The sequence below is a fragment of the Eutrigla gurnardus genome, assembly GCF_963514095.1.
Source record: "Eutrigla gurnardus genome assembly, chromosome: 12".
Classification (NCBI taxonomy): domain Eukaryota; kingdom Metazoa; phylum Chordata; class Actinopteri; order Perciformes; family Triglidae; genus Eutrigla; species Eutrigla gurnardus.
The window spans coordinates 28,059,484-28,086,147 of record NC_139926.1 but is presented as its reverse complement, the minus strand read 5'-3'; the positions used below and the strand labels follow the sequence as shown (position 1 = coordinate 28,086,147).

General features: G+C 47.1%; 2 protein-coding genes across 26 annotated transcripts in view; both read right to left on the bottom strand.

Annotated features, from left to right (window-relative positions):
• Positions 1-4,456, bottom strand: part of LOC311021869 (uncharacterized protein) — a 26,756-nt gene extending 22,300 nt beyond the window's left edge. For 24 of the 25 annotated variants that reach the window (XM_084022714.1, XM_084022732.1, XM_084022737.1 and 21 more), the window contains exons 1-9: positions 4,281-4,456; positions 3,195-3,354; positions 2,985-3,122; positions 2,810-2,881; positions 2,646-2,716; positions 2,285-2,450; positions 1,964-2,070; positions 1,429-1,773; positions 1,038-1,143 (exon numbers count right to left, since the gene is read on the bottom strand). In XM_084022714.1, coding sequence (XP_083878840.1) covers positions 1,038-1,143; positions 1,429-1,773; positions 1,964-2,070; positions 2,285-2,450; positions 2,646-2,716; positions 2,810-2,881; positions 2,985-3,122; positions 3,195-3,335 — 1,146 coding nt within the window. In that variant the 5' untranslated portion in view covers positions 3,336-3,354; positions 4,281-4,456. The remainder of the gene's footprint in view (positions 1-1,037; positions 1,144-1,428; positions 1,774-1,963; positions 2,071-2,284; positions 2,451-2,645; positions 2,717-2,809; positions 2,882-2,984; positions 3,123-3,194; positions 3,355-4,280) is intronic. The other variant, XM_084022725.1, reaches the window with a different exon arrangement.
• Positions 4,457-8,875: 4,419 nt separating this feature from the next.
• LOC311021862 (thrombospondin-type laminin G domain and EAR repeat-containing protein-like) lies at positions 8,876-26,664 on the bottom strand. Its single transcript, XM_084022702.1, has 17 exons — positions 26,306-26,664; positions 24,695-24,802; positions 24,403-24,618; positions 21,046-21,110; positions 20,779-20,940; positions 20,460-20,692; positions 19,953-20,043; positions 19,624-19,777; positions 18,680-18,811; positions 18,142-18,259; positions 17,110-17,224; positions 16,722-16,902; positions 15,512-15,570; positions 15,206-15,382; positions 12,316-12,494; positions 11,958-12,059; positions 8,876-9,897 (listed from the first exon to the last, which is right to left on the bottom strand). Exons 3-17 carry the CDS (start codon positions 24,485-24,487, stop codon positions 9,744-9,746), a joined length of 2,007 nt encoding a protein of 668 aa, XP_083878828.1. The 5' UTR covers positions 24,488-24,618; positions 24,695-24,802; positions 26,306-26,664; the 3' UTR covers positions 8,876-9,743.

The window sequence follows — 26,664 nt, the reverse complement described above, 5'->3', positions numbered from 1 at the left end:
TTTAACCTCTGTACACATCAAGGTGTGTCTGCATGGACTTTGTGAACAGTTGCACGATGCATACCCACAAATTCATGCCAGGCAGCACAAATGATGCAAATACGCTAAATTTGTCTCATATTCAAATTAATTTTCGTGTTAAGTTGAGATCCTGTCATCCTGACGCCTCTGAATCCTAAACAGAGAAACCAGATGTTGTCTCCTGGGTCTGTGGTCCCCCAGAGGTCTAGATAGTAGCCCACATTAGTCCAGAGACCAGACCAGACTATGTGGAGGAACCAGAGACTGTCTGTGGTCCCCCAGAGGTCTAGATAGTAGCTCACATTAGTCCAGAGACCAGACCAGACTGTGTGGAGGAACCAGAGACTGTCTGTGGTCCCCCAGAGGTCTAGATAGTAGCCCATATTAGTCCAGAGACCAGACTATGTGGAGGAACCAGAGACTGTCTGTGGTCCCCCAGAGGTCTAGATAGTAGCTCACATTAGTCCAGAGACCAGACCAGACTATGTGGAGGAACCAGAGACTGTCTGTGGTCCCCCAGAGGTCTAGATAGTAGCTCACATGAGTCCAGAGACCAGACCAGACTATGTGGAGGAACCAGAGACTGTCTGTGGTCCCCCAGAGGTCTAGATAGTAGCTCACATTAGTCCAGAGACCAGACCAGACTGTGTGGAGGAACCAGAGACTGTCTATGGTCCCCCAGAGGTCTAGATAGTAGACCACATTAGTCCAGAGACCAGACTATGTGGAGGAACCAGAGACTGTCTGTGGTCCAAACAACAAGGTCTCTGCTGTATTTATGTCTAGATGACCTTATATGGAGTGTTGATGGAGCAGCTACAATGTTAGCGTAGCCTAGCACCATCAACCAGACTCCATTCAGAAAACCAGCGTTTTAAAAGTAGTTAGCTTGTTTTCTTGCAGCCAGACCTAATACAGCATGACTCAGCACTTTTTACTGATGCTAACACTGTAGCTGCTCCACCTGGAACTCATTGAAGTCTGAATGTGAGTGTGTTGTGTAAGAATGAACTGACCAGGCTGACCACAGCCTGACTGACAGACTGGAGGCTCCTCTCTGTGTCTCCATGTCTCTCCACCTCCCTCCGACTGTCCTGCAGTGAGTGAGACAGCTCCTCAATCCTGAAGACAGACAGACAGGTGGACAGACAGCTAAGTGTACAAACAGACAGGTAGAAGATGGTCTCTGTGTATTTTCCTGCAGAAACTAAGAGACAGACTTGCGTCTGCTAGGCTAAATTATACAGTGTAGAACGCCATAGATGGCCCCGCCCACAAGAAGGTCTTTTTATGAAACACACAGTTACAGATCCAGGATCTGTCTTCAGAGAGCTGCTGGTGAGACAATACCAGGACATGAGATAGGGTGAGATCGGATGAAACATGGGGAGGAGGAGGAGGACTTACCGTTCTGTCAGCTGAAGAACTTTGGTCTCATGAAGAATCTTCAACTTTGAAATCTCTCGCTCCTTCTCATCCCACCTCTCCTGCTCCTCCTGCTCCATCTCTCGTAAGGAAAAGGTTCCCAGGGTGGAGTCGGAGATGAGAAGAGATGGGGAGGAGTCCGGAGGAGGGAGCACCAGGGTGGAGGACAGAGGAGGACATGAGGAAGGGGGATGAAGAGGGGGAGGCACAGCGGAGAAGGGTTTGATGGGAGGAGCACTGAGCCTCAGGGAGGAGGTCACAGAGTCACAGCTGGACAGGAGACAGGTGGACAGACGGGAAAACTCTGCCCTCAACTGCCACAGATCCCTACAGACAGAGAGACAGGTTGGTCAACTCTGTCACGCTGGTCAAGATTGTTACGTTGGTCAACATTTGTGCCGTTGGTCAACTTCTGTCATGTTGGTAAACATCACCATGTCGGTCAACTTCTATCACACTGGTCAACATCGTCACGTCAGACAGACAGACAGTCAGACAGACAGACAGACAGACGTACCTGTCGGCGGCGGTTTTGACCGTGTGACAGTGTCGTCTCAGCGCGACCACAGACCTCCAGACTGACAGCAACCGAGTCTGCTGCTGACCCACATGATCTGACCGACACTGGATACACACACACACACACACACACACACACACACACACACACACACACACACACACACACACACACACACACACACACACACACACACACACACACACACACACACACACACACACACACACACACACACACACACACACACACACACACACTTCAGTCTGATGTGTAACGTGGATCAGTCAGAACAAAAACAGAAACACAGCTACAGACCTCTCTCTCTCTCTGCCAATCATCCTCTCTCTGCCCCGCCTCCTCCACCATTCTGGTCCAATCATTTGTCAGCTTTTGGAGGTCCTCCTTCAGGGCCTGGTTGGCCTTTTCTGATTGGCTGAACTGCTCCCGGAGGAGAGTGTTCCTGTCGGACAGACTGACTGACCTGAAGAGAGACAAATAGACACAGGTGACGCACACACACACACACACACACACACACACACACACACACACACACACACACACACACACACACAGACACACACACACACACACAGACACACACACACACACACACACACACACACACACACACACACACACACACACACACACACAGCACGAAGTTGATACACACCTCTGTTGTTCCTCTTCCAGCCTGATGAGGGCGCTCTCCAGAGAGTCACCGTGTTCATCTCTGATCCTCCACTACAAAACAAATACACAACATCTGGAGTACCACAGTAAAACTACAATACACAACATCTGGAGTAGTACAGTGGTAGTATCAGCAGTACTGACCTCAGTATTGAGCAGCTGACTTTGTTGGTCCTGCAGCTCCAGATGTTGACATCGGTCTCTGTACTCCAACACCTGCAGATACCATGAATACCGTCAGTACTACAACACGCTGATAATACTGCTGCTGATACAGTAGTACTTGTAGTATAGTTATACTACTAAGAAGTGGTCCCACCTTGTTCTGCAGCCGGTGGATGAGCAAAGCCTGTCTGGCCTCCCTCTCTCGCCCCTCCCTCACCCTCCTCCTCCAGTCTCTCTGCTCTGCCTCTCCCCTCAGAGAGAGGCCGAGCGAGGGAGACACTGACTGGCACAGCTGGAGAGAGAGAGAGAGCTGTAAAGACTGATCCTGATGATCACGTGACCCCCCCCCCCCCCCTCTCCTCACCCTGTCATGCAGAGCTCTGCTCCTGGACTCCAGCTGCTCCCTCTCTGCCCGACTCTCCGCCAGCTCCTCCTGCAGACGGCACACCTCCTGCTTAAGCCCCGCCTTCTCTTGCTGCCATCCAATCAGCAGCTCCGACTGCATGCTGGCAGGTCGAAATTGTCTTCAGTGCAGGACAGCAAGTTTAAACCGAGAGTACACAGTATTAGCACTTTAACTGTAACAAGGAATTTTTACTGTGTGGTATTAGTACTTTAAATGTAACACAGTATTTTTACTGTGGATTAGTACTTTAACTGTAATACAGTATTTGTACCGTGTGGTATTAGTATTAGGCAAGGCAAGGCAAGGCAACTTTATTTGTATAGCACATTTCATACACAAGGCAGACTCAAAGTGCTTCACATCATACAACAAAGTGAATTTTTTTTTTGAAGAATTAAAAGAAAATAAAGGCAAAATTAAAAATGCATTACAGAAAGACAAGGAGAATAAAAACATATTTACAATAATTAAAAACAGTGCAGACATTAAAAGATTTAGCAGAAAGCTATGGTGAACATAAACGTTTTCAGTCCAGTTTTAAAAGTGGTCAGAGTTCAGGAAGGTTATTCCAGCTATTTGTTGCGTAATGACTAAATGATGCTCTCCCGTGATTGTTGTTAAACTACTGTATAACAGAAACACCGGTCAACTGAACATGAGTCTATGAACATTATACTGGACACATGTACCCATGTATATAGTAGAAGTGGTACTAGAAGTAGTGGTATACAGTAGTACTAGTAGTAGTATATAGTAGTTCTAGTAGTAGTAGTATATAGTAGTACTACTGGTAGTAGTATATAGCACAGTAGTTTATAATCAGCTTGTGTGTTAATCTGCTAAACTGCAGAGACAGCAGAAGATCTGAACCTGTTCTAAGTCTGGTCCAGAACCGGACTGGACCAGCCTGCGCAGAACCGGACTGGACCAGGCTGCTCCAGAACCGGACCGGGTCTAAAGGCTGAATGAGTGTGAGTTAGTGGAAGTAAGTCCATACTGCGGCTAGCATGCTAACTGCATAAATACAGTTCGTAGCGTCGTTACCTGCTGAAGAGGAAGACGAGGATGACGTGAGAATGACGTGAGGATGACGTGAAGCGGAACCGTCACTCACAAACCGTCGGAAACATTTGAAGAAACGAGAAACAACGGACAGAAGCAACCTGTTGTTAGAAACAACCTGTTGTTAGCGGATTCAAACCGGGAAACATGACCTTTCACCGCGGTGACGTAGCGGTCACGTGACAGGAAACACGTCTTCTATATCCCAACAGCGACACCTGCCGAAGATTCTCAATAAAACACCCAAATAAATAATAATCCAAATGAAAATATTCATTTCCAAAGTATCAGAATGAATGAAACTAAATATAACAACAACATTTTAAGATCAAATAAAAATCAATCAACAAATAATTGACATACAAAAATAAAATAGGATATTTCGATTTACATTTATAAATAGATCCAACTATTTGATATATTGTTTTAACAGATGCTCTATATTTAGGGCCACGGGGCAATCGCACCGAGCACTGGCCCCTACAGCTATAAGCTGAAGGGACCAGTGCTCGACCAGTGCTGCTGCTCAGGCATACTTTCACCTAGAAACTCCATTTAAACTTTAAAACGTAGACACAAGTCTTGTGTCCTGGTGTGTCAATCCACGTTTCAATAGGTCATATAGTTTCTGATCAATCACTGTTCAATGACCATGATCGTTTTGGGAGAAATCATGAGATTATAATGGGTGTGTAGCCTATTGCGCGGAACCTTCTGGGCTAGAGTGGATGACATCATCGCTTAGAGTGTGAGGGCTTCTCAGATTTTTTTCCTTTCCAAACTCCTCCCGGCCACAATCTTCACTCTACAGACGTGATATTTTCCAATTTTGTAGACAAACTTGTCCTGTCTCTCACAATGTGCTCAAAAACTCTGTGAGATTTACAGAATTTGAACTAGCAACCTCTAAGCGCGGCCACGTCGGTTTTTCTCCCCATTGACTCACAATACAAAATGAGAAACAGATTTTCAAAGAAACCTGAAATGAGCAGCATTTCTAACATTTCGGTGTGAGCGTGGCAGGCTTTTGTTCGGAGCCTCCGCAAAGGGGGAATGGAGCGATAGAAAGAAGCAGAGAGAGGCGCCAAAGCACTCTTACAGGGCGTACCCACCAAACGCGATGAACGCGATTTAATCGCGCGACAAATGAAATCGCGTCGCGCTAGACGCTCCAGTTTTGACGCCGGTCCAATATGCCAAAAAACGCCTCATCGCGGCATCGCGGCATCGCGTCATCGCGTCGCGCGACGAGCCCGCCCAAACAACAACATTTCTTCCGCCATTTCATTCTCTCGTCGATCATGGCTGAGATAACCACCATCGCTGCACTGTATCTACTCTGGAGAAGTTCCCAGCTTCGTCTGCGGGCTAGGCGCCGACGTCGGTTCTGGGTGCATGCTACCCTACGGAGGCGGCGTGAGCTCGGCGAGTTCCACCGTCTCCTGCAGGAGCTGCGCCTGGACGACGGCCGGTTCCAGCGGTACTTCAGGCTGACTGTTGCCCAGTTTGAAGACCTGCTAACCAGGGTTGGTGCCAGGATCTCCCGCCTGGATACCAACTATCGGCGCTCCATTCCAGCTGCGGAGCGCCTTTCCATCTGTCTCCGGTGAGTTTAAGCGAGGGAACACCAGGAAGTCCGTACGTCAGCACGTCGGTGATGATCTCAACGCTGATAGGCTGTCGCGGCGCGTCTTCAACTCGAGCGATGGCGCGATGGCGCGATGAAGCGATGGCGCGATGAAGCGATGAAGCGATGAAGCGATTTTTCGCGTCCATCGCGCCGCGCTATCGCATCCATCGCGTCGCCCGGCGCGATGAAGCGTCTAATCGCGTCTTTGCATTGACTTTACATTACGGGGCGTACCCACCAAACGCGATGAAACTTCATCGCGCGACAAGATTACATGTAAAGTCAATGCAAAGACGCGATTAGACGCTTCATCGCGCCGGGCGACGCGATGGACGCGATAGCGCGGCGCGATGGACGCGATGGACGCGAAAAATCGCTTCATCGCTTCATCGCGCCATCGCTTCATCGCGCCATCGCTCGAGTTGAAATAATTGAACTTTTGCGGCGAATTCGCGTGAAGACGCGCCGCGACAGCCTATCAGCGTTGAGATCGTCACCGACGTGCTGACGTACGGACGTCCTGGTGTTCCCTCGCTTTTTGCCACAATATTTATATATTATATTATATTATATATTGCCCATAATCAAAGTTGGGGGGCGCACGCACGCGCGCACACACACACACACACACACATACATACATATCAATCCCAGCTCTTTCACACACAGAGATCTTTTTTTTTGCGATTGTTTATCACTGGGGCTTATGGCCGGCTATGAAGCACTAGTTCTGGGCAGAGCAGCAGCTAAACCTCCCGGTCCTGTACCCTGGTTAGCAGGTCTTCAAACTGGGCAACAGTCAGCCTGAAGTACCGCTGGAACCGGCCGTCGTCCAGGCGCAGCTCCTGCAGGAGACGGTGGAACTCGCCGAGCTCACGCCGCCTCCGTAGGGTAGCATGCACCCAGAACCGACGTCGGCGCCTAGCCCGCAGACGAAGCTGGGAACTTTTCCAGAGTAGATACAGTGCAGCGATGGTGGTTATCTCAGCCATGATCGACGAGAGAATGAAATGGCGGAAGAAATGTTGTTGTTTGGGCGAGCTCGTCGCGCGACGCGATGACGCGATGCCGCGATGAGGCGTTTTTTGGCATATTGGACCAGCGTCAAAACTGGAGCGTCTAGAGCGACGCGATTTCATTTGTCGCGCGTTTCAATCGCGTTCATCGCGTTTGGTGGGTACGCACCGTAATCTTGTCGCGCGATGAAGTTTCATCGCGTTTGGTGGGTACGCCCTGTTACACACGCACCAAGGGCCGTTGCTATGGTGACAGCACTGTGGGGCTCTGATCTTCATAACTGACAGCAGGTGTGCTCTGATTGGTGGACAGGAAGGAGCAGTCCGTGGGAAATGTAGTCCACCGTCAACTCAGCCATACTTTCACCTAGAAACTACATTTAAACTTTAAAATGGAGTCTATCTGTCTCCGTCTCACTCAGAAGTGATAGCAGGTGCGCTCTGATTGGCAGAGTTGTAGTTTTTCAAACAATACATAGTACCTAGTAGTTCTCAGTACTTGAGTCTTAGTAGTACTTAAACTCGGTAGAACTCGGTAGAACTCGGTAGTACTTGAGTGACAGCTGAGCTCGGTGACAAAGTACCTAGTAGTATTCCAAAATGGAGCGATAGAGAGAGGCTTGAAGGCATTCATACACACGCGCTCAGGGCCGTTGCTACGGTGACGGCACTCTGTGGGTTTGATCTTGAGAAGTGACAGCAGGTGTTCTCTGATTGGTGGACAGGAATGTACTAAAAACTACATTTAGTAGTGGGAAATGTAGTTTTTTTAGTCAAACGCCTTCAGCTCGGGCATACTTTCACCTAGAAACTCCATTTAAACTTTAAAATGGAGACACAAGTGGTGTGCTCTGATTGGTGGACAGGAATGTACTAAAAACTACATTTAGTAGTGGGAAATGTAGTTTTTTTAGTCAAACGCCTTCAGCTCGGGCATACTTTCACCTAGAAACTCCATTTAAACTTTAAAATGGAGACACGAGTGGTGTGCTCTGATTGGTGGACAGGAAGGAGCAGTCAGTGGGAAATGTAGTTTTTTTTTGTCAAACGTCTTCTGCTCAGTCATACTTTCACCTAGAAACTCCATTTAAACTTTAAAATGGAGACACGAGTGGTGGGCTCTGATTGGTGGACAGGAAGGAGCAGTCAGTGGGAAATGTAGTTTTTTTAGTCAAACGTCTTCTGCTCAGTCATACTTACACCTAGAAACTCCATTTAAACTTTAAAATGGAGACACGAGTGGTGTGCTCTGATTGGTGGACAGGAATGTACTAAAAACTACATTTAGTAGTGGGAAATGTAGTTTTTTAGTCAAACGTCTTCTGCTCGGGCATACTTTCACCTAGAAACTCCATTTAAACTTTAAAATGGAGACACGAGTGGTGTGCTCTGATTGGTGGACAGTTTTTGAAGTACATCACAATACTCAAAACGGACTACTCTGACAGCTCAGTCAGCAAGCAGTCTCTGTACTTGCCTCTAAAACAACTCCGTCTCGTTTGAAATCTCGAAGAATCTCATCGTAATGTATATACACTCCGGCAGTAGCCCCCGTGGCCCTTTCAAAATTTCCCGGCGGGGGAATTTTCTAGTATATTTCTAATTTCTACTGGATGCTGTCAGTCATTGTGACTTTTTCTAAAACTTATCACACTTTTATGTATTCTTTTCATATTATTTATTACACTAAGCAATGTACAATGTTTTGTTTTCTTCCTGTAAGTGAAAACACATCTATTTATATGTGTGTATTATCAGGTGTGGAGGAAGTGATGACATGATCAATCACAGGGATGATCAAATCTGACAAATTACAACTAAGATATAACATCACTGTGATATAATATATCACAGTGATGTTATATCTTGAATATCTACAGCAGCAATAATAATAAGAAATTATATTTGATTATTCATGTGTTGATGTAAGAATTATACAAACAAGGTGAAATCATAGAAAACTGGGAAGAAATTCAGATTCAGAGACATCAGATAATGAAAAGAATTAACATGAAATACTAAAGTTGGATAAAACTGCAATATTCAGATTTATAAATTCTGTCTCAGCTTAAGAGTCGTTAATCATGAGCAATAATACATTATTGATGACTATAAAAGACATCAAATGAAGGACTGTTTTGACCTACGGCATAGTTTAAAAGACACCTGCAGGTCATCATCTATTGTTACTTATATAAACAAATCACAGCGTCATACAGTCATATTAGACGCTGCTGCTCACATGACGAATCCTCCTTTACAACATATCAGATATATTATCAGAAACATCATCAAATATCAAATATTAGTTAATTACAGAACATTACATGTTAAGAACATAACATGTATGAAATGTGTAAAATGATTCATTGATCTGCAGATCTGACAAATTGAACTTTGAATTAAGTTTCTTTAGTTCAACTTTGATGAGCTTTCAATTGACCCGTCAACCAATAACAAGCTGTCTCTCCAATAAGACTGAAGTCAGTGTTCACTTAGCATCTTAGCTAGCAATCTCGCTAACAAGAACTTCTTCAGTTCCTTGTTGTTTCCATGGACCAGGTCTAACATGTTGAGGTTGAAAAGTAGTCCTGAGTCCAAAGCTGCATTCATAGGAATCGTTACAAATATCAATCAGCAGATTCAGTGAAGAGGATTGAGGGTCCACCTGGACAGGGTCTGCCTGGACAGGGGTCCGCCTGGACAGGGGTCCTCCTGGACAGGGTCCGCCTGGAGTCCTGCAGCAGAGTCAACGCTCTTACAGAGGCTGAAATGTGATGCTGCAGGAGGGAGTTTCATTCAGTAGGTCCTCAGTTTGAAGACCTTGCTGAGCCTGGAGGTGGCGCTGGAGTAGACCAGGAAGGAACCTTCGTCAGTGCTGAAGTACTCCCAGTCTCTACAGCCGAACGTTGGCAGACTGTGGACCGGAACAAAGCCTTCGTAGCCCTGCCACCTAAACACAAAATTAGATCACTATCTGAAACACAAAGGCAGCACCAACAGACACCAACAAAAACCAACAGACACAAACAGAATCCAACAAAAACCAACAGACACAAACAGAATCCAACAAAAACCAACACACACAAACAGAAACCAACAGAAACCAACAAAAACCAACAGAAACCAACAGAAACCAACAAAAACCAACAGACACTAACAGAAACCAACAGAAACCAACAGACACAAACAGAATCCAACAAAAACCAACAGAAACCAACAGAAACCAACAGACACCAACAAAAACCAACACACACAAACAGAAACCAACAAAAACCAACAGACACAAACAGAATCCAACAAAAACCAACAGACACAAACAGAATCCAACAAAAACCAACAGAAACCAACAGACACTAACAGAAACCAACAGACACAAACAGAATCCAACAGACACTAACAGAAACCAACAGAAACCAACAGACACCAACAGAAACCTACAGAAACCAACAGAAACCAACAGACACAAACAGAAACCAACAGAAACCAACAAAAAACAACAAAAACCAACAGACACAAACAGAATCCAACAAAAACCAACACACACAAACAGAAACCAACAGAAACCAACAAAAACCAACAGAAACCAACAGACACTAACAGAAACCAACAGAAACCAACAGACACAAACAGAATCCAACAGACACTAACAGAAACCAACAGACACCAACAGACACCAACAGAAACCTACAGAAACCAACAGAAACCAACAGAAACCAACAGACACAAACAGAAACCAACAAAAACCAACAAAAACCAACAAAAACCAACAGACACAAACAGAATCCAACAAAAACCAACACACACAAACAGAAACCAACAGAAACCAACAAAAACCAACAGACACTAACAGAAACCAACAGACACCAACAAAAACCAACAGAAACCAACAGACACCAACAGACACCTACAAAAACCAACAGACACCAACAGAATCAGAATCAACTTTATGGGCCAGGTTTGCATAACAAACAAGAAATTTGACTCCGGTTAACCTTTGCTCTCAAGTACAACACACAAAAACAGTAAAAATAGAAATAGAAAAAATAGAAATAGAATAAGGGCAGTAAGCTATGTATAAGAATAAATGAATAAATATACATTTACAGATAAATAGATGCTATGGGTGGGATAATACAATTGTCCGGAGAAGGAGTACTTTTATTTCACAATAAAAGTACCAACAGAAACCAACAGACACCAACAGAAACCAACAGAAACCAACAGACACCAACAGAAACCAACAGACACAAACAGAATCCAACAAAAACCAACAGACACAAACATAATCCAACAAAAACCAACACACACAAACAGAAACCAACAGAAACCAACAAAAACCAACAGAAACCAACAGACACTAACAGAAACCAACAGAAACCAACAGACACAAACAGAATCCAACAGACACTAACAGAAACCAACAGAAACCAACAGAAACCAACAGACACCAACAGAAACCTACAGAAACCAACAGAAACCAACAGACACAAACAGAAACCAACAGAAACCAACAAAAAACAACAAAAACCAACAGACACTAACAGAAACCAACAGAAACCAACAGACACCAACAAAAACCAACAGAAACCAACAGACACCAACAGACACCTACAAAAACCAACAGACACCAACAGAATCAGAATCAACTTTATGGGCCAGGTTTGCATAACAAACAAGAAATTCGACTCCGGTTAACCTTTGCTCTCAAGTACAACACACAAAAACAGTAAAAATAGAAATAGAAAAAATAGAAATAGAATAAGGGCAGTAAGCTATGTATAAGAATAAATGAATAAATACAGTATATACATTTACAGATAAATAGATGCTATGGGTGCGATAATACAATTGTCCGGGGAAGGAATACTTTTATTTCACAATAAAAGTACCAACAGAAACCAACAGACACCAACAGAAACCAACAGAAACCAACAGACACCAACAAAAACCAACAGAAACCAACAGAAACCAACAGAAACCAACAGATAGCAGGAAACAGGAAGTCTGTACCGGTAGATGACACTGTTCAGTGAGTACGAGCTGCCGTCATGAGAGTTGGCCACAACCAGGAAGTAGTCTGTTCCGATGGTGAAGAACTCCCAGTCTACAGCGCTGCAGACCACCACCACCACCACCACCACATCAGTCTCTTTAGAGGACACTTTCAAGGCTTTGTGTTACTTTTTCTCTGTTCTCAATCATCTACATGTCATCATCCTCCGGACCGCCGGCCGCCAGTCTACCAGTCTACCGGTCTACCACCGGCAAGTCACATGTTCATGCTTGTCGAAGAACGAGAGGCAGATCATTAAATGAGTAAAATAATCTACGGTCCCCCTTGTAACGGACCCCCCTCTATGGATCTCACCTGTGTGTCAGGATGTCCTGGAAGCGGATGAAGGTCCTGGTGAGGGTGTTGAGTTCGTACACAGTGGAGTTGATGCTGTAGAGATTCGGACCACGCTCCGAGACCTTCTGACTGTTGGCGACAGCGAGGAAGAACCTGCCATCGATCTGAAAGGTCTCCCAGTCCGTCGCTCCCACCGTCTGCAGAGAGGAGCAACCAAAGTAGGACCATGAACCGGGAACCGGATCAACACCATGTGACAGGAAACACAGTTTAATCGTCTATTTGGATCACAGAATTACCCAGAAGACACCGGGATAAAGAGTCAGATCCTCTAACAGCATGTAAAACTTTACAACTCAGGCTGAGTCCAAACGGGAGTTGAGTCTGAGCCAGACTGGCTGGAAAGGTAGACTTCAAATTAGTCTTGAGATGGACTCAACATCTAGTTCAAAGGAGGTTCAGGTCTAGACCAAAGTCTAATGGGGGCTAAGGTCAAATCTAAATTTAGGGTCAACACTGAGTTAAGCTCAAGTCGAAATGGGCTCTAGATCAGCTTAGGACCAGGACCAATTGAGTTTTATCAAGCATCAAGAAAAAACCCAAGGGGGTCAGGTCTGAGAACAAGAGCTAGACCAAAATTACTTACATTTCAGTCAAGACCAGGTGAGTCAAGACAGAGTTCAAATGGGTCTGAGTCTAAGTCAAGGACGAGTCCAAAATCTAGTTTGGGGGCTTGTTTGTTTAGGGGTTTGTGGTCCTGGTCCTGTTGTGGTGGTTTACGTACCTTCAGTTCCACGTTTGAATATTAAACTTGATTGATAACGTTTAATTCTCTTTGGATCCTTTTTAATGGAATAATCCTCAGTGTGTAATGACTCCTGCAGCCTGTAGAGGGCGCCAACAGGGTTCTCCTCTGTTGTCAGCATGTGAAGGAGGAGGAGATCTGCAGATCAGTGACTGTTAAACCCATTCATACAGTTTCATGTGGTCTCCTGGTCTCACAGTGGAATTAAAGGTTCAGTTGCTTTTCATGAAGCTTTAACATGTTTCTGTGGTTTCACAATAAAAGTCTTCAGTGAGACGATCCGCCCTGACGGACGAGTCCTAACAGTGCTGCTGGAAACCCCCGGCACACACACACACACACACACACACACACACACACACACACACACACACACACACACACACACACACACACACACACACACACACACACTCCTCTGGTTCCTGGGTTTTAATTGCAGGGTTTAGTTTGGAGCCTCATGAACTAACTGAGCAGAAAAATTAAAATACATTTTCATAAATCTGATTTTTAAAGAGCTGCTTTCATCATATTTTCAGTTTTATTGCTGTTTAGCTTTTTACTGAAGGACGTCCTGCTGCTTATTACAGGAGGAGGAAACATGAAGCTGTCTCACAGACAAACTGGTCTTAGAGACAGAAAGACAGACCAGGACCACGTCAGACCAGGACAACGTCAGACCAGGAAAACATCCGAGTCAAACATCAGCCACACAGACACGAGTCCAGAGGGGGAGGCTGGGACTAGACTAGAGATTCACCTGTACATGTAGACACTCACCTCCACCTGTACAGGTAGACTCTCACCTCCACCTGTACATGTAGACACTCACCTCCACCTGTACAGATAGACTCACCTCCACCTGTACAGGTAGACACTCACCTCCACCTGTACATGTAGAGACTCACCTCCACCTGTACAGATAAACTCACCTCCACCTGTACAGGTAGACACTCACCTCCACCTGTACAGGTAGACTCTCACCTCCACCTGTACATGTAGAGACTCACCTCCACCTGTACAGGTAGACTTACCTCCACCTGTACATGTAGAGACTCACCTCCACCTGTACAGATAGACTCACCTCCACCTGTACAGGTAGACACTCACCTCCACCTGTACAGGTAGACTCTCACCTCCACCTGTACATGTAGAGACTCACCTCCACCTGTACAGGTAGACTTACCTCCACCTGTACATGTAGAGACTCACCTCCACCTGTACAGGTAGACTTACCTCCACCTGCACATGTAGAGACTCACCTCCACCTGTACAGGTAGACACTCACCTCCACCTGTACATGTAGAGACTCACCTCCACCTGTACATGTAGAGACTCACCTCCACCTGTACAGGTAGACACTCACCTCCACCTGTACATGTAGAGACTCACCTCCACCTGTACATTTAGACACTCATCTCCACCTGTACATGTAGAGACTCACCTCCACCTGTACAGATAGACTCACCTCCACCTGTACAGGTAGACACTCACCTCCACCTGTACAGGTAGACACTCACCTCCACCTGTACATGTAGAGACTCACCTCCACCTGTACATTTAGACACTCACCTCCACCTGTACATGTAGAGACTCACCTCCACCTGTACAGATAGACTCACCTCCACCTGTACAGGTAGACACTCACCTCCACCTGTACATGTAGAGACTCACCTCCACCTGTACATGTAGAGACTCACCTCCACCTGTACAGATAGACTCACCTCCACCTGTACAGGTAGACACTCACCTCCACCTGTACATGTAGAGACTCACCTCCACCTGTACAGGTAGACTTACCTCCACCTGTACAGGTAGACACTCACCTCCACCTGTACAGATAGACTCACCTCCACCTGTACAGGTAGACACTCACCTCCACCTGTACATGTAGAGACTCACCTCCACCTGTACATGTAGAGACTCACCTCTACCTGTACAGGTAGACACTCACCTCCACCTGTACATGTAGAGACTCACCTCCACCTGTACAGGTAGACACTCACCTCCATCCTGTTTGGATGGTGATCTAGACATCACAGAGAGTCCTGGAGCCAGACCTGCTGCTTTCATTGCTACATGACAAAGATGACAGACACTGACCGGGATGCTCTGAAAGGTCTGGAAGCAGCCGTCCAGCCAGACGTAGACGGTGGAGCTGATGGTGGTCGTCTGGCCGTCGAAGGTGTTGGCCACCACCAGGAAGTGGTATGGTCCAACGGAGAAGAACTCCCAGTCATACGCTCCGGAAGTGGACAGGGTCTGGTTCTCCTCAAACAGCTGAAGGGATGGAAGAGAGGACAGGACTAGATGGGGGATGGATCAGGACCAGAGAGGATCAGACAGTGTTTGAGAGGACAGGACTAGATGGGGGATGGATCAGGACAGGAGAGGATCGGACAGTGGTACCTCTGTGTTTGGGTTCCACCTGTAGATCACACTGTGGATGTTGTGGTTGGAGTCTCTGGCTGAGGACACAGAGACACTTTTCAATCAGCAGCCTGTCAATGTTATTATTATTATTATTTGTTTGGTGTAGCCAACAGTAATATCTAACTGGAGAAGTTATGTTGGACTGTCCCTTTAAACTGTGAACCACAGCTACACCTGCACCAGCTTCCTTTCTGCCTTTCTTTCGTTCAGAGGGCCGGATCATAAACAATCTTTCCTCCTTTTCAGTTCAGATCAATGAGTGTTTTATCTTCACAGGACACACACACACACATACAGACACACACAGACACACACACAAACACACACCACATGAATGTGCAGGTGGAGGTGTGTTTGATGTTGATGGTTCTATAAAACGCAGACAGACGAGGAGATACGAGCTCTGAACTCTCTGAACTCTTCACAGAGCTCACAGGGTGTCGGGTGAAAACCACGTATCTCCTTCACTGAACAGGAAGAGTCTTCCTTCTACGACCCTTAAGTTGCTGTTCTGGAGCTTTTGATCCTATTACATGTCATTGATTTGTTGGATGCACCTCAGTGATTACATAAACCTGTAGTTGTCTGTCAAAGAGAAGACATTTTGTTGTTTAATCTGCGATAGTGGGAACACAAGAGGCCCCAGGATAGAGTCTTGGGGAACTCCACAAGTCATTTTCTACATTTAATCAAATACTGTATATATGTTGAAACTTGTGGACGTTTCTCCTAAATAAACTCTTCCAAAATGATCAGCTGAAAACAGGAGATACGTGGTCCTCCCAGGACATCTGAAGATCTTATAGAAGACAATAAAAACATGTAAGTAACACATTACTGGAGCAAGCATATTGATCCGTAGCATAGTAGCAGACATAATAGTTCAACATTTTACTGCACCATCAATACTTTTACTACAACTACTTTAACTGCATTTATATGTTATCTACAACTACTGTAAGTACAACTACTAAGTATTGAAGTACTTTCCTGGACATGGACTCTGTGATCTGGACCCTGAAATCTTGACCCAGAGACCTGGACTCTGAGACCTGGACCCTGAGACCTGGACATTGAGACCTAGACCCTGAGACCTGAACCCTGGTCTGAAAGCTGGACTCTGATACCTGGTCCGTGAGTCCTGGACCCTGAGATCTGGGTTCTGAGTCTTGAAGCCTTTGCTTACCTCGTCTGTGATTGGCCACCACCAGGAAGCTGTGGTTGTGGATCTGAAAGGCCTCCCAGTCCAGAGCGGCGTGCGTCTCCACAGTCTGGTGGCGGAGGAAACGCCGCCGCCGCTGATTCCACTGGTAGATGACTGAAAGCTCAGGCTCCACCTCCCTGGAGTTCGCCACGACCAGGAAAACCTGAGGAGAAGAAACACGATGATGGATCTGCTTAAACATCACGGTTATTATGAAATGAAACCAGAAGGGGACCCAGTGTGGCCCTCTTTTAAGGGAAACCCTGTCACACCGCCAGGTGTAGGTTCTTAAAGGTTCAACACTCAACAGGCTGGAAAGGGGGACGGAGACGTGAACCACCTGGTCTGAAGACCAACATCACCTTCTCACCTTGCCGTCGATGGTGAAGTGTTTCCAGCTTCGAGCCTCTTGAGTGCTGATGTTCTGGTGGAGCTGGAACGAACCATTCCTCCATTTATAGAGTCCGGAACCAGGACGGGAGTCCCTGCAGGACCAGGACCAGGGTTGGGATGGTTAAAATGTATTCCGATAGAATTACCTATTACCTGTTGTATTCACAAACCTGATTACATGGAGAAACCAGAGGTCTACGATAGTAACTCACATTAGTCCAGAGACCAGACCAGACTATGTGAAGAAACCAGAGACTGTCAGTGGTCCCCCAGAGGTCTAGATAGTAGCTCACATTAGTCCAGAGACCAGACCAGACTATGTGGAGGAACCAGAGACTGTCTGTGGTCCCCTAGAGGTCTAGATAGTAGCCCACATGAGTCCAGAGACCAGACCAGACTATGTGGAGGAACCAGAGACTGTCTGTGGTCCCCCAGAGGTCTAGAACAGAACCTCACATTAGTCCAGAGACCAGACCAGACTATGTGAAGAAACCAGAGACTGTCTGGTCCCCCAGAGGTCTAGATAGTAGCTCACATTAGTCCAGAGACCAGACCAGAACCAGAGACTGTCTGTGGTCCCCCAGAGGTCTAGATAGTAGCTCACATTAGTCCAGAGACCAGACTATGTGGAGGAACCAGAGACTGTCTATGGTACCCCAGAGGTCTAGATAGTAGCTCACATTAGTCCAGAGACCAGACTATGTGGAGGAACCAGAGACTGTCTGTGGTCCCCCTGAGGTCTAGATAGTAGACCACATTAGTCCAGAGACCAGACCAGACTATGTGGAGGAAGCAGAGACTGTCTGTGGTCCAAACAACAAGGTCTCTGCTGTATTTATGTCTAGATGACCTTATTTGGAGTGTTGATGGAGCAGCTACAATGTTAGCGTAGCCTAGCACCATCAACCAGACTCCATTCAGAAAACCAGTGTTTTAACAGTAGTTATCTTGTGGTCTTGCAGACAGACCTAACAAAGCAGGACTTCCTGGTCCATCCCTGGTTCAGTACCTGTTGGCTGCAGCCATGAACAGACCTTCAGACGGGATGGAGAAGACTTCAACGTCGAAGGTTTCTGAGCTGGTGTATAGATCCTGGTGGTCCTCCACGTAGTCCAAGCGCTCCGGACCTGCACCTTGAATATTTCAACCTTCTGTTCATGATGATCATTCTAATCATTCTTTTTCATTCAAACCCCCTTTATCTCAAACAGAACTGTTCTTTGTAGAAGTCTGTTTCATAATACAAATACATTTGAATGCAGTATTCTTTTCATCGAATTACAACTTTTTCATAATATATTAATATATTTCATAATATGCCTAATTTCTTAAAGTACGACTTCTTGAAATTACAGTTTTGTTATATCTTCATTCTCGCACATTTTATCATTTTTGGGACACATATATTTTGAAATAAAATCACTAATATATTTTGTACACACATTTATTTGAAGGTTTTACAAATATTCGTATTATAAGAACAACCATTATAATAACAATAACAATAATAATAATGGTGAAGGACCTGTGAAGGACTTCAGACTCACTCTGTAGCAGAGTCCTCCATGTGAGCCCATCACAGATCAGCAGGTCTTTCCTCTGAGCGTTGAACCACAGCTGACCCTGTTCTGGTCCAGAACACGGAGGAGGATTTCCCAGAGTCACTCTGGCCTCCGCCTCTAAGACACCACCACCACCACAACAACAACAAGTTTTCAGTGTGATGAGACCTGAAACAAATCAGCTGCTGTACTTCAGTACTTGTACTTTGAATGACACTTCAACTCTAATACTTTCACCTGACAGCTTTACTGACGTTACTAGACATAAGAACATATGGAGAGTTTATCAAATATGATGTTGTGTTATTAATTAAACATCTGGACACAATAACAAGAACACACCTGTAGCATGTTGTCAGCACCTGTCAGTCACAACACACATCAAACGGTAGGAAAAACCCCAGCTGTCAATCAAATACAAACACACACACACACACACACACACACAGGAAGCAGCTCTTCCATCCTGTCAGTCATGTTGTAGGTCAGGTTACTGAATCCCTGATACCATCACACCCTGAAACAGCAACACTGGAAGCTGAGAGCAGTGAAACACCCCCATGTGAAGCTGATCTAGTGGTGTGATCCGGGTGAAAGCTATGTGATAGTGTTCCATACATGTCTACCATCCTCTGTTGGGGGGAACATCGGTCTGAAGGCTCATTATTCTGAAACCCAACAGTTTGACAGTCTGACTGTCCGTTATCCTAAAATCCAGTTAAAACATGTCAATCATTCAGTTCTGGATGTTTAAGTTGAACAGCACTTCTGTGTACCAAGTTCTATAAAGTAAAGTGGGTTTTGGGGATAATGGGCCATTGGACCAGCAAGATGGCTCCCCTCTATCGTCATACTGCTGGATCACATGACATTATGACCCATCATTACATCTCTCAACCAACCGCTACAGTTCAACCAGTCCTGCTCACCGTATGGGTAAACTGGTCCATGGTGGTCGGACTGGAGTGGGGTGGACTTTAGGACCTGGGGGATGGACAGCTCAGCCAGGCTTGGGTCAGAGGTCGGGCAGAGTCTGGACGTGGCATCTGAACCAGGAAGCAGAACCAGCTGACGCAGTAAACCCTGAAGAAACCGGTTCCGGTGTGAATTAACTGTGTTTTGTCTGAAGGCCCATTATTCAGAAACACCAATCGTCAAAAACATGTTTTAAAGCTCCATTAAAGCAAAATCATCTTTAAAGCTTCTGGGAGTCTAGACGCCTGAAGGTCTGTGAGGTCCTGATCCTAAAAACACTCACAGAGAAGCGTCCCCTTGACGTCCTCCGGCTGCCGATGAAGAACCTGGAGCCTCTGGTACTGAGAGAACCGGGGAACGACTGGACCTGTTTACTGGAAGACAGGAAACCAGTTAATGCAAGAGTCTGACTTCCTGTTCTGTCAGAAGAGAGCCCTGGATTCTGGTCTACATGGTCTACAAGTCAGGGTTTTGAATAATGTGGTTGATTTACAGAATAACTGGACCAGAATGAACTGAAGTAAACCATGCGGAGCTGGACTAAACCAGGTTATGAAGGAAATGAACGAGACTAAACAAAGCTGAACTGGACCAGACCAGTTTGAACTGATCCAAGGCTGAAGTGAAGTGAAGATCAGGCTTAATCAGACTGATTCCATCTAAACTTAAGTAAACCAGGGTTAAGCTAGACTGAACAAGGCTAACCAGGATAAAACCAGGCTACACTGAAGTGGACTTAACTAAACTGGACCCAACTGATCCAGTCTGAAGGGGTCTGATGATGACTCACAGCTCTAGAGGCAGTCCACAGTCGATGGTCAGCGTGGCGTACAGTCCAGTGATGGCCAGTACCACGGTGTGCCAGCGGTTATCATCCAGTCCAACATCCTTAAAGCTCAGTCGGCTCCGCCCACCTGGACTGGAGTCCGTGGACAGGAAGTGGAGGCGGTTGTCTGAGACACGTAACCCCAGCAACATGGAATCAGATCCCTCTTCCACCACAGAGAAGATGTACTCATTTCGCTGGAAACAGACAGCAACAGGTCAGATCAGAGTGAACTAGACCCCAACCAGACCAGACCAGGTTCTATTCAGTTCTACTCGTTCACCTTCTGTCTCAGACTTGGTATCTTGATGGTGATGACCAATGAGAACTCAGCAGGGAAGAAGTCACAGTTGCTGAAGATTTTAGAGGCGGGGAAACTAAGTTCTGTTGCCACGGCGCCAGCCAATCGAAGACCTCTGGACGCTTTGGACTGAACCAACTGCACCTGATTGGTCATTTGACTGATCATTTGTCATCTGCCACCATCCGTTCTGCTGTCATTTATATCTTCCTTACACATCCCTCAGTTTTCATCATTCACCTGTCCTACCTGTGGGGGTGGGGCTTGTCCTGGGCGTGGCAGGGCTCCGGCCAGCAGGTCAAGAGGCAACAAGTCTGAGGAAGAAAAACGACAGAACAAAAGGCCTCCTGGATGTTAAAAGTGGAATCTCTGTATCGTTTGACCATCAAACTTAACTTTATTGTAAACACTCATTTCAGCCGGATGATTAATATATAAATTATCTCTTAAAGAGACACTAACCCCGGAGATAGACTGGTCCTGCCTGGAAATGAAAGAAACACCTTGAGCAAGTGATATTATACCATCATAAAATCAAATAATCTGGTGAATCAGTGTTGTTGACTGACTATCTGCTGAGAGAAAGGAGCTTCCGACGGGGACCAGAACTAGCCCGGAGAGTGGATGAAGCATTAAAATGTTCAGTTTGACTCATTTAGCAGCTGGCTAGTTAGCTAGTTAGCTTGCTATCTTGCTAATTCAATGCCACGTCACCCAGTCACCCCACCACTCAGTCACCCCGTCACCCAGTCAACCCGTCACCCCATCACCTAGTCACCCCGTCACCACATCACCTAGTCACCCCGTCACCCAGACACTCTATCACTCAGTCATCCCATTATCCCGTTACCCAGTCAACCCGTCACCCCGTCACCCAGTCAACCCGTCACCCAGTCACCCCATCACCACTTCAACCCGTCACCAAGTCAACCCGTCACCCAGTCAAGCCGTCACCCAGTCCCCCAGTCCCCCCATCACCCCGTCACTCAGTCACCCAGTCAACCCATCACCTAGTCACCCCGTCACCACATCACCCAGACACCCTATCACTCAGTCATCCCATCATCCCGTTACCCAGTCAACCCGTCACCCCGTCACCCAGTCAACCCGTCACCCAGTACCCCAGTCCCCCAGTCACCCCGTCAACCAGTCACCCAGTCAACCCGTCACCCAGTCCCCCAGTCACCCCATCACCCCTTCAACCCGTCACCAAGTCAACCTGTCACCCCTTCACCCCGTCAACCCGTCACCCAGTCAAGCCGTCACCCAGTCACCCCGTCAACCAGTCACCCAGTCAACCCGTCACCCAGTCACCCCATCACCCCTTCAACCCGTCACCAAGTCAACCTGTCACCCCTTCACCCCGTCAACCCGTCACCCAGTCAAGCCGTCACCCAGTCACCCCGTCAACCAGTCACCCAGTCAACCCGTCACCCAGTCACCCCATCACCCCTTCAACCCGTCACCCAGTCAAGCCGTCACCCCTTCACCCCGTCAACCCGTCACCCAGTCAAGCCGTCACCCAGTCACCCCGTCAACCCGTCACCCTGTCCCCCAGTCACCCCGTCACCCTGTCCCCCAGTCACCAAGTCAACCCGTCACCCAGTCACCCAGTCCCCCAGTCAACCCGTCACCCAGTCACCCAGTCCCCCAGTCACCCAGTCACCGCGTCACCCCGTCACCCAGTCACCCCATCACCCCTTCAACCCGTCACCCAGTCAACCCGTCACCCAGTCACCCCTTCACCCCATCAACCCGTCACCCAGTCAAGCTGTCACCCCGTCAACCAGTCACCCAGTCAACCCGTCACCCAGTCACCCAGTCACCCCATCACCCCTTCAACCCGTCACCAAGTCAACCTGTCACCCCTTCACCCCGTCAACCCGTCACCCAGTCAAGCCGTCACCCAGTCACCCCTTCAACCCGTCACCAAGTCAACCTGTCACCCCTTCACCCTGTCAACCCGTCCCCCAGTCACCCCGTCACCAGTCACCCAGTCAACCCGTCACCCAGTCACCCCATCACCCCTTCAACCCGTCACCAAGTCAACCCGTCACCCCTTCACCCCGTCAACCCGTCACCCAGTCAAGCCGTCACCCAGTCACCCCGTCAACCCGTCACCCTGTCCCCCAGTCACCCCGTCACCCTGTCCCCCAGTCACCCAGTCAACCCGTCACCCAGTCCCCCAGTCACCCAGTCAACCCGTCACCCAGTCACCCAGTCCCCCAGTCCCCCAGTCACCCTGTCACCCAGTCACCCCGTCACCCAGTCACCCCTTCAACCCGTCACCAAGTCAACCCGTCACCCAGTCAACCCGTCACCCAGTCACCCCTTCACCCCATCAACCCGTCACCAAGTCAACCCGTCACCCAGTCAACCCGTCACCCAGTCCCCCAGTCACCCCGTCAACCCGTCACCCTGTCCCCCAGTCACCCTGTCCCCCAGTCACCCAGTCCCCCAGTCAACCCGTCACCCAGTCAACCAGTCCCCCAGTCACCCTGTCACCCAGTCACCCCGTCACCCCGTCACCCAGTCACCAAGTCAACCCGTCACCCAGTCAACCCGTCACCCAGTCACCCCTTCACCCCATCAACCCGTCACCAAGTCAACCCGTCACCCAGTCAACCCGTCACCCAGTCCCCCAGTCACCCCGTCAACCCGTCACCCTGTCCCCCAGTCACCCTGTCCCCCAGTCACCCAGTCCCCCAGTCAACCCGTCACCCAGTCAACCAGTCCCCCAGTCACCCTGTCACCCAGTCACCCCGTCACCCCGTCACCCAGTCACCCAGTCACCCCGTCACCCCGTCACCCAGTCAACCCGTCACCCAGTCACCCCGTCACCCAGTCACCCCGTCACCCAGTCAACCCGTCACCCAGTCACCCCGTCACCCAGTCACGTCAAGAGTCTCGGTCGGTCGGTCAGTCTTTACAAAAAACATAGCGCCCTTTACCGGTGTGACATTGAATTGCATTTCGACACGTAAACCCAACGCAGAACCATCACGGTCTCCCAGCAACTGCGTGGCCATTGCGTGGCCATTGCGTGATCACTACGCGGAAGCATAACCAATCCTTAAGACCAGATGTGAAAGGTGACAGAGGTTAGATGAACTCAGAGGGACATTCATCTCTTTCTGACGACGGCAGCTCCATGGTAGTTCTTCAGCTGGAATTCCTTTCAAGCTCCTCTGAGGAGTCAGTGTGTTCTGTTGCTACAACAGGATGAATGGAGGATGAATGGAGAATGGATGGAGGATGAATGGAGGGAGGGGACGACATGCACAGAAACACATCTCACATTTCAAAGAGATAAAAACCAACAAAGCAGCACAGAATTGCCTGAAACACCTGAACCGGCAAGGGAGGGATGGCGACATAGTCCACAAACCATCGGTGACATCAGGTCGACTGTCCACTTATTCTATACCGTTGATGGTATCGCCTATTTCATATTTTGAACAAAATCATAACTTTAACAGCAACAACCACTTCCAGAAGGTTGGAACAAACCTCAGCCAGCAGCTTCCAACTGCTTCCAGTCTTTGTGCTGAAGTACGCTAAACTGGAAACCTAGATCCATCTGGTGGACTCATATGGTCCTCATACCTGTACAGGGTCTCCAGCTCTGGCTTCGGACTCTGGTGGTTAACAGCGCCCAGGTGAGGAGCAGGGAGCCAGACATCAACATCATGCCAACAGCGTGGGTTTGATTCCACCGCGCCGGTCTGCCTCTTCGCCGATCACCGTCATGTTGTGAGTGACAGGCAAGCTGCACGGGGAAGCATCCAATCAGAGTCCTGATCCTCCTCAGTGTTTACTCATCTGTGAAAGGAGAACATCAGTAATAATCCAGATGAGGTCCAGGGTTTGGGTTTGTTCCAGCAGCACTGATACCCACCGGCACAGATCCTTCATCAGCTCCCTGACGGTCAGACGCATGGACACGAGGACCAGAACAGACCAGATCCTGGTCCAGGCGGAAAGGTATTTTGTTTCAGCGGCAAACCTGAAGAACAAGAAGGTCAAAGTAGAAGATTACTTCAGACTTCTGGAAATGTTCAACATGTTAAATGACATTCATAGACATTTCATTTAGAAGGTCAGAGGTCAGATTTATATTGTGACATTCACGATATAAGACATTTGACACAAAGATTTAGACATTTAGATGGTGATACATTTATGTGATATGAAACTTTAGTGCAACAAATATAGAACAACGTGATGATGGGTTTGAACATGGGATGAAGGATTATGTGATCATGTGATCTACATCCTGTTTTGCAACGCAACAACAAGGTCATTCAAAGTTCTTTACATAAAACATTAAAAGCATTGGAAAGTAAGCTTTAAAAAAGAATCATAAAAAAAACAAAGAAAAAAAACAAGAAAATAAAACAAGTATAAAAGCTCTGAGTTAGCATCTAGCTCCTGTTAGCTCTGAGTTAGCTTCTAGACCCTGTTAGCTCTGAGTTAGCTTCTAGACCCTGTTAGCTCTGAGTTAGCATCTAGCTCCTGTTAGCTCTGAGTTAGCTTCTAGATCCTGTTAGCTCTGAGTTAGCTTCTAGATCCTGTTAGCTCTGAGTTAGCATCTAGCTCCTGTTAGCTTCTAGATCCTATTAGCTCTGAGTTAGCTTCTAGATCCTGTTAGCTCTGAGTTAGCTTTTAGATCCTGTTAGCTCTGAGTTAGCATCTAGCTCCTGTTAGCTCTGAGTTAGCTTCTTGATCCAAATTTCTTTCTTTGGTTTTGGTGAAAACCCGCTTCAGAAAATAAAACGTTGGTGACCTAAGGATGCTTACAGACGTGGCGACCAGCATTTAAAAATGTCAGTTGGTTTGTTCCCATGAACATGAAGGATTCTATGATTATGAGATCTTAACTCATTTTTCAAACATATTCATAGTTTCTTCTTTAATGCATGTAAACATTTCTATCAATCAGGAATTAGTCATCACACTTTTGTAAACCAGGACTGCTGTAAACTCTTATGGCTGCCTAGCAACGGGGTTTCGTGTGTGTCAACATGTTTGTCAGCTGTACAATCAGGGGACTCTGTTTACAGATTAGTGAGAACACCACTGGGATAGAAACCTTTCATGAGAGACGATCTTCATGGGCAACTTTAATACAAATTAAAGTAATGTTTAGCGACGGTAACACATTCAGAAACCAGCGGCTCAGATGAAATCTAAAGTCTAATTAAAGCTAACAGATGGAGATGTGTTGGAAGAGGTGCTAGTAATTCTGAGCTCCATCCAAAGACCTGAGATCAGGGATTAAGCCGGGGTTTCCCTTCATCCCGGCTGAAGTTATCTGCTGTGATCTGGTAGACTGAAAGCATGTTGCATATGTAATAGCATAAGTTACCATGGAGATTTATCCTGTGGAGCTAGCCTGTGGAGCTAGCTAGCTAGTTATTACTATTATTATTATTATTATTATTATTATTATTATTCTAACACATCTGCAGCATTCATTAAGCTTTTAGTCAGAAATGAAGAATCAAACCTTGATCAGGGTCTGAGGGGAACACAGCCGCCACAGTTCTGATCCAATATTCTCCCTCTAGGTCCTCCTCCGGTCTTTCCGGTCTTCTGTCCTCCTCTGGTCTTTGGTCCTCCTCTGGTCTTTGGTCCTCCTCCGGTCTTTGGTCCTCTTCCGGTCTTTTGTCCAACTTTGGTCTTTGGTCCTCCTCCGGTCTTTGGTCTTCCTCCGGTCTTTGGTCCTCCTCAGGTCTTTGCTCCTCCTCTGGTCTTTGGTCCTCCCCTGGTCTTCTGTCCTCCTCCGGTCTTTGGTCCTCCTCTGGTCTTTGGTTCTCCTCTGGTCTTCTGTCCTTCACATGAGTCCAGTAACCACCTAGTTTCTGA

Bases quoted from the DNA above. Each gene is read 5' to 3' on its own strand.
- LOC311021862 (XM_084022702.1), bottom strand. From the start codon at position 24,487: ATGATGTTGATGTCTGGCTCCCTGCTCCTCACCTGGGCGCTGTTAACC. The intron at 20,693-20,778 runs GTGAACGAGTAG...GTCTGTTTCCAG, and splicing joins TACCAAGTCTGAGACAGAAG to CGAAATGAGTACATCTTCTC. The intron at 12,495-15,205 runs GTCAGTGTCTGT...TCCTCTCTGCAG, and splicing joins AGACCTTTCAGAGCATCCCG to ACGGTGGGAGCGACGGACTG.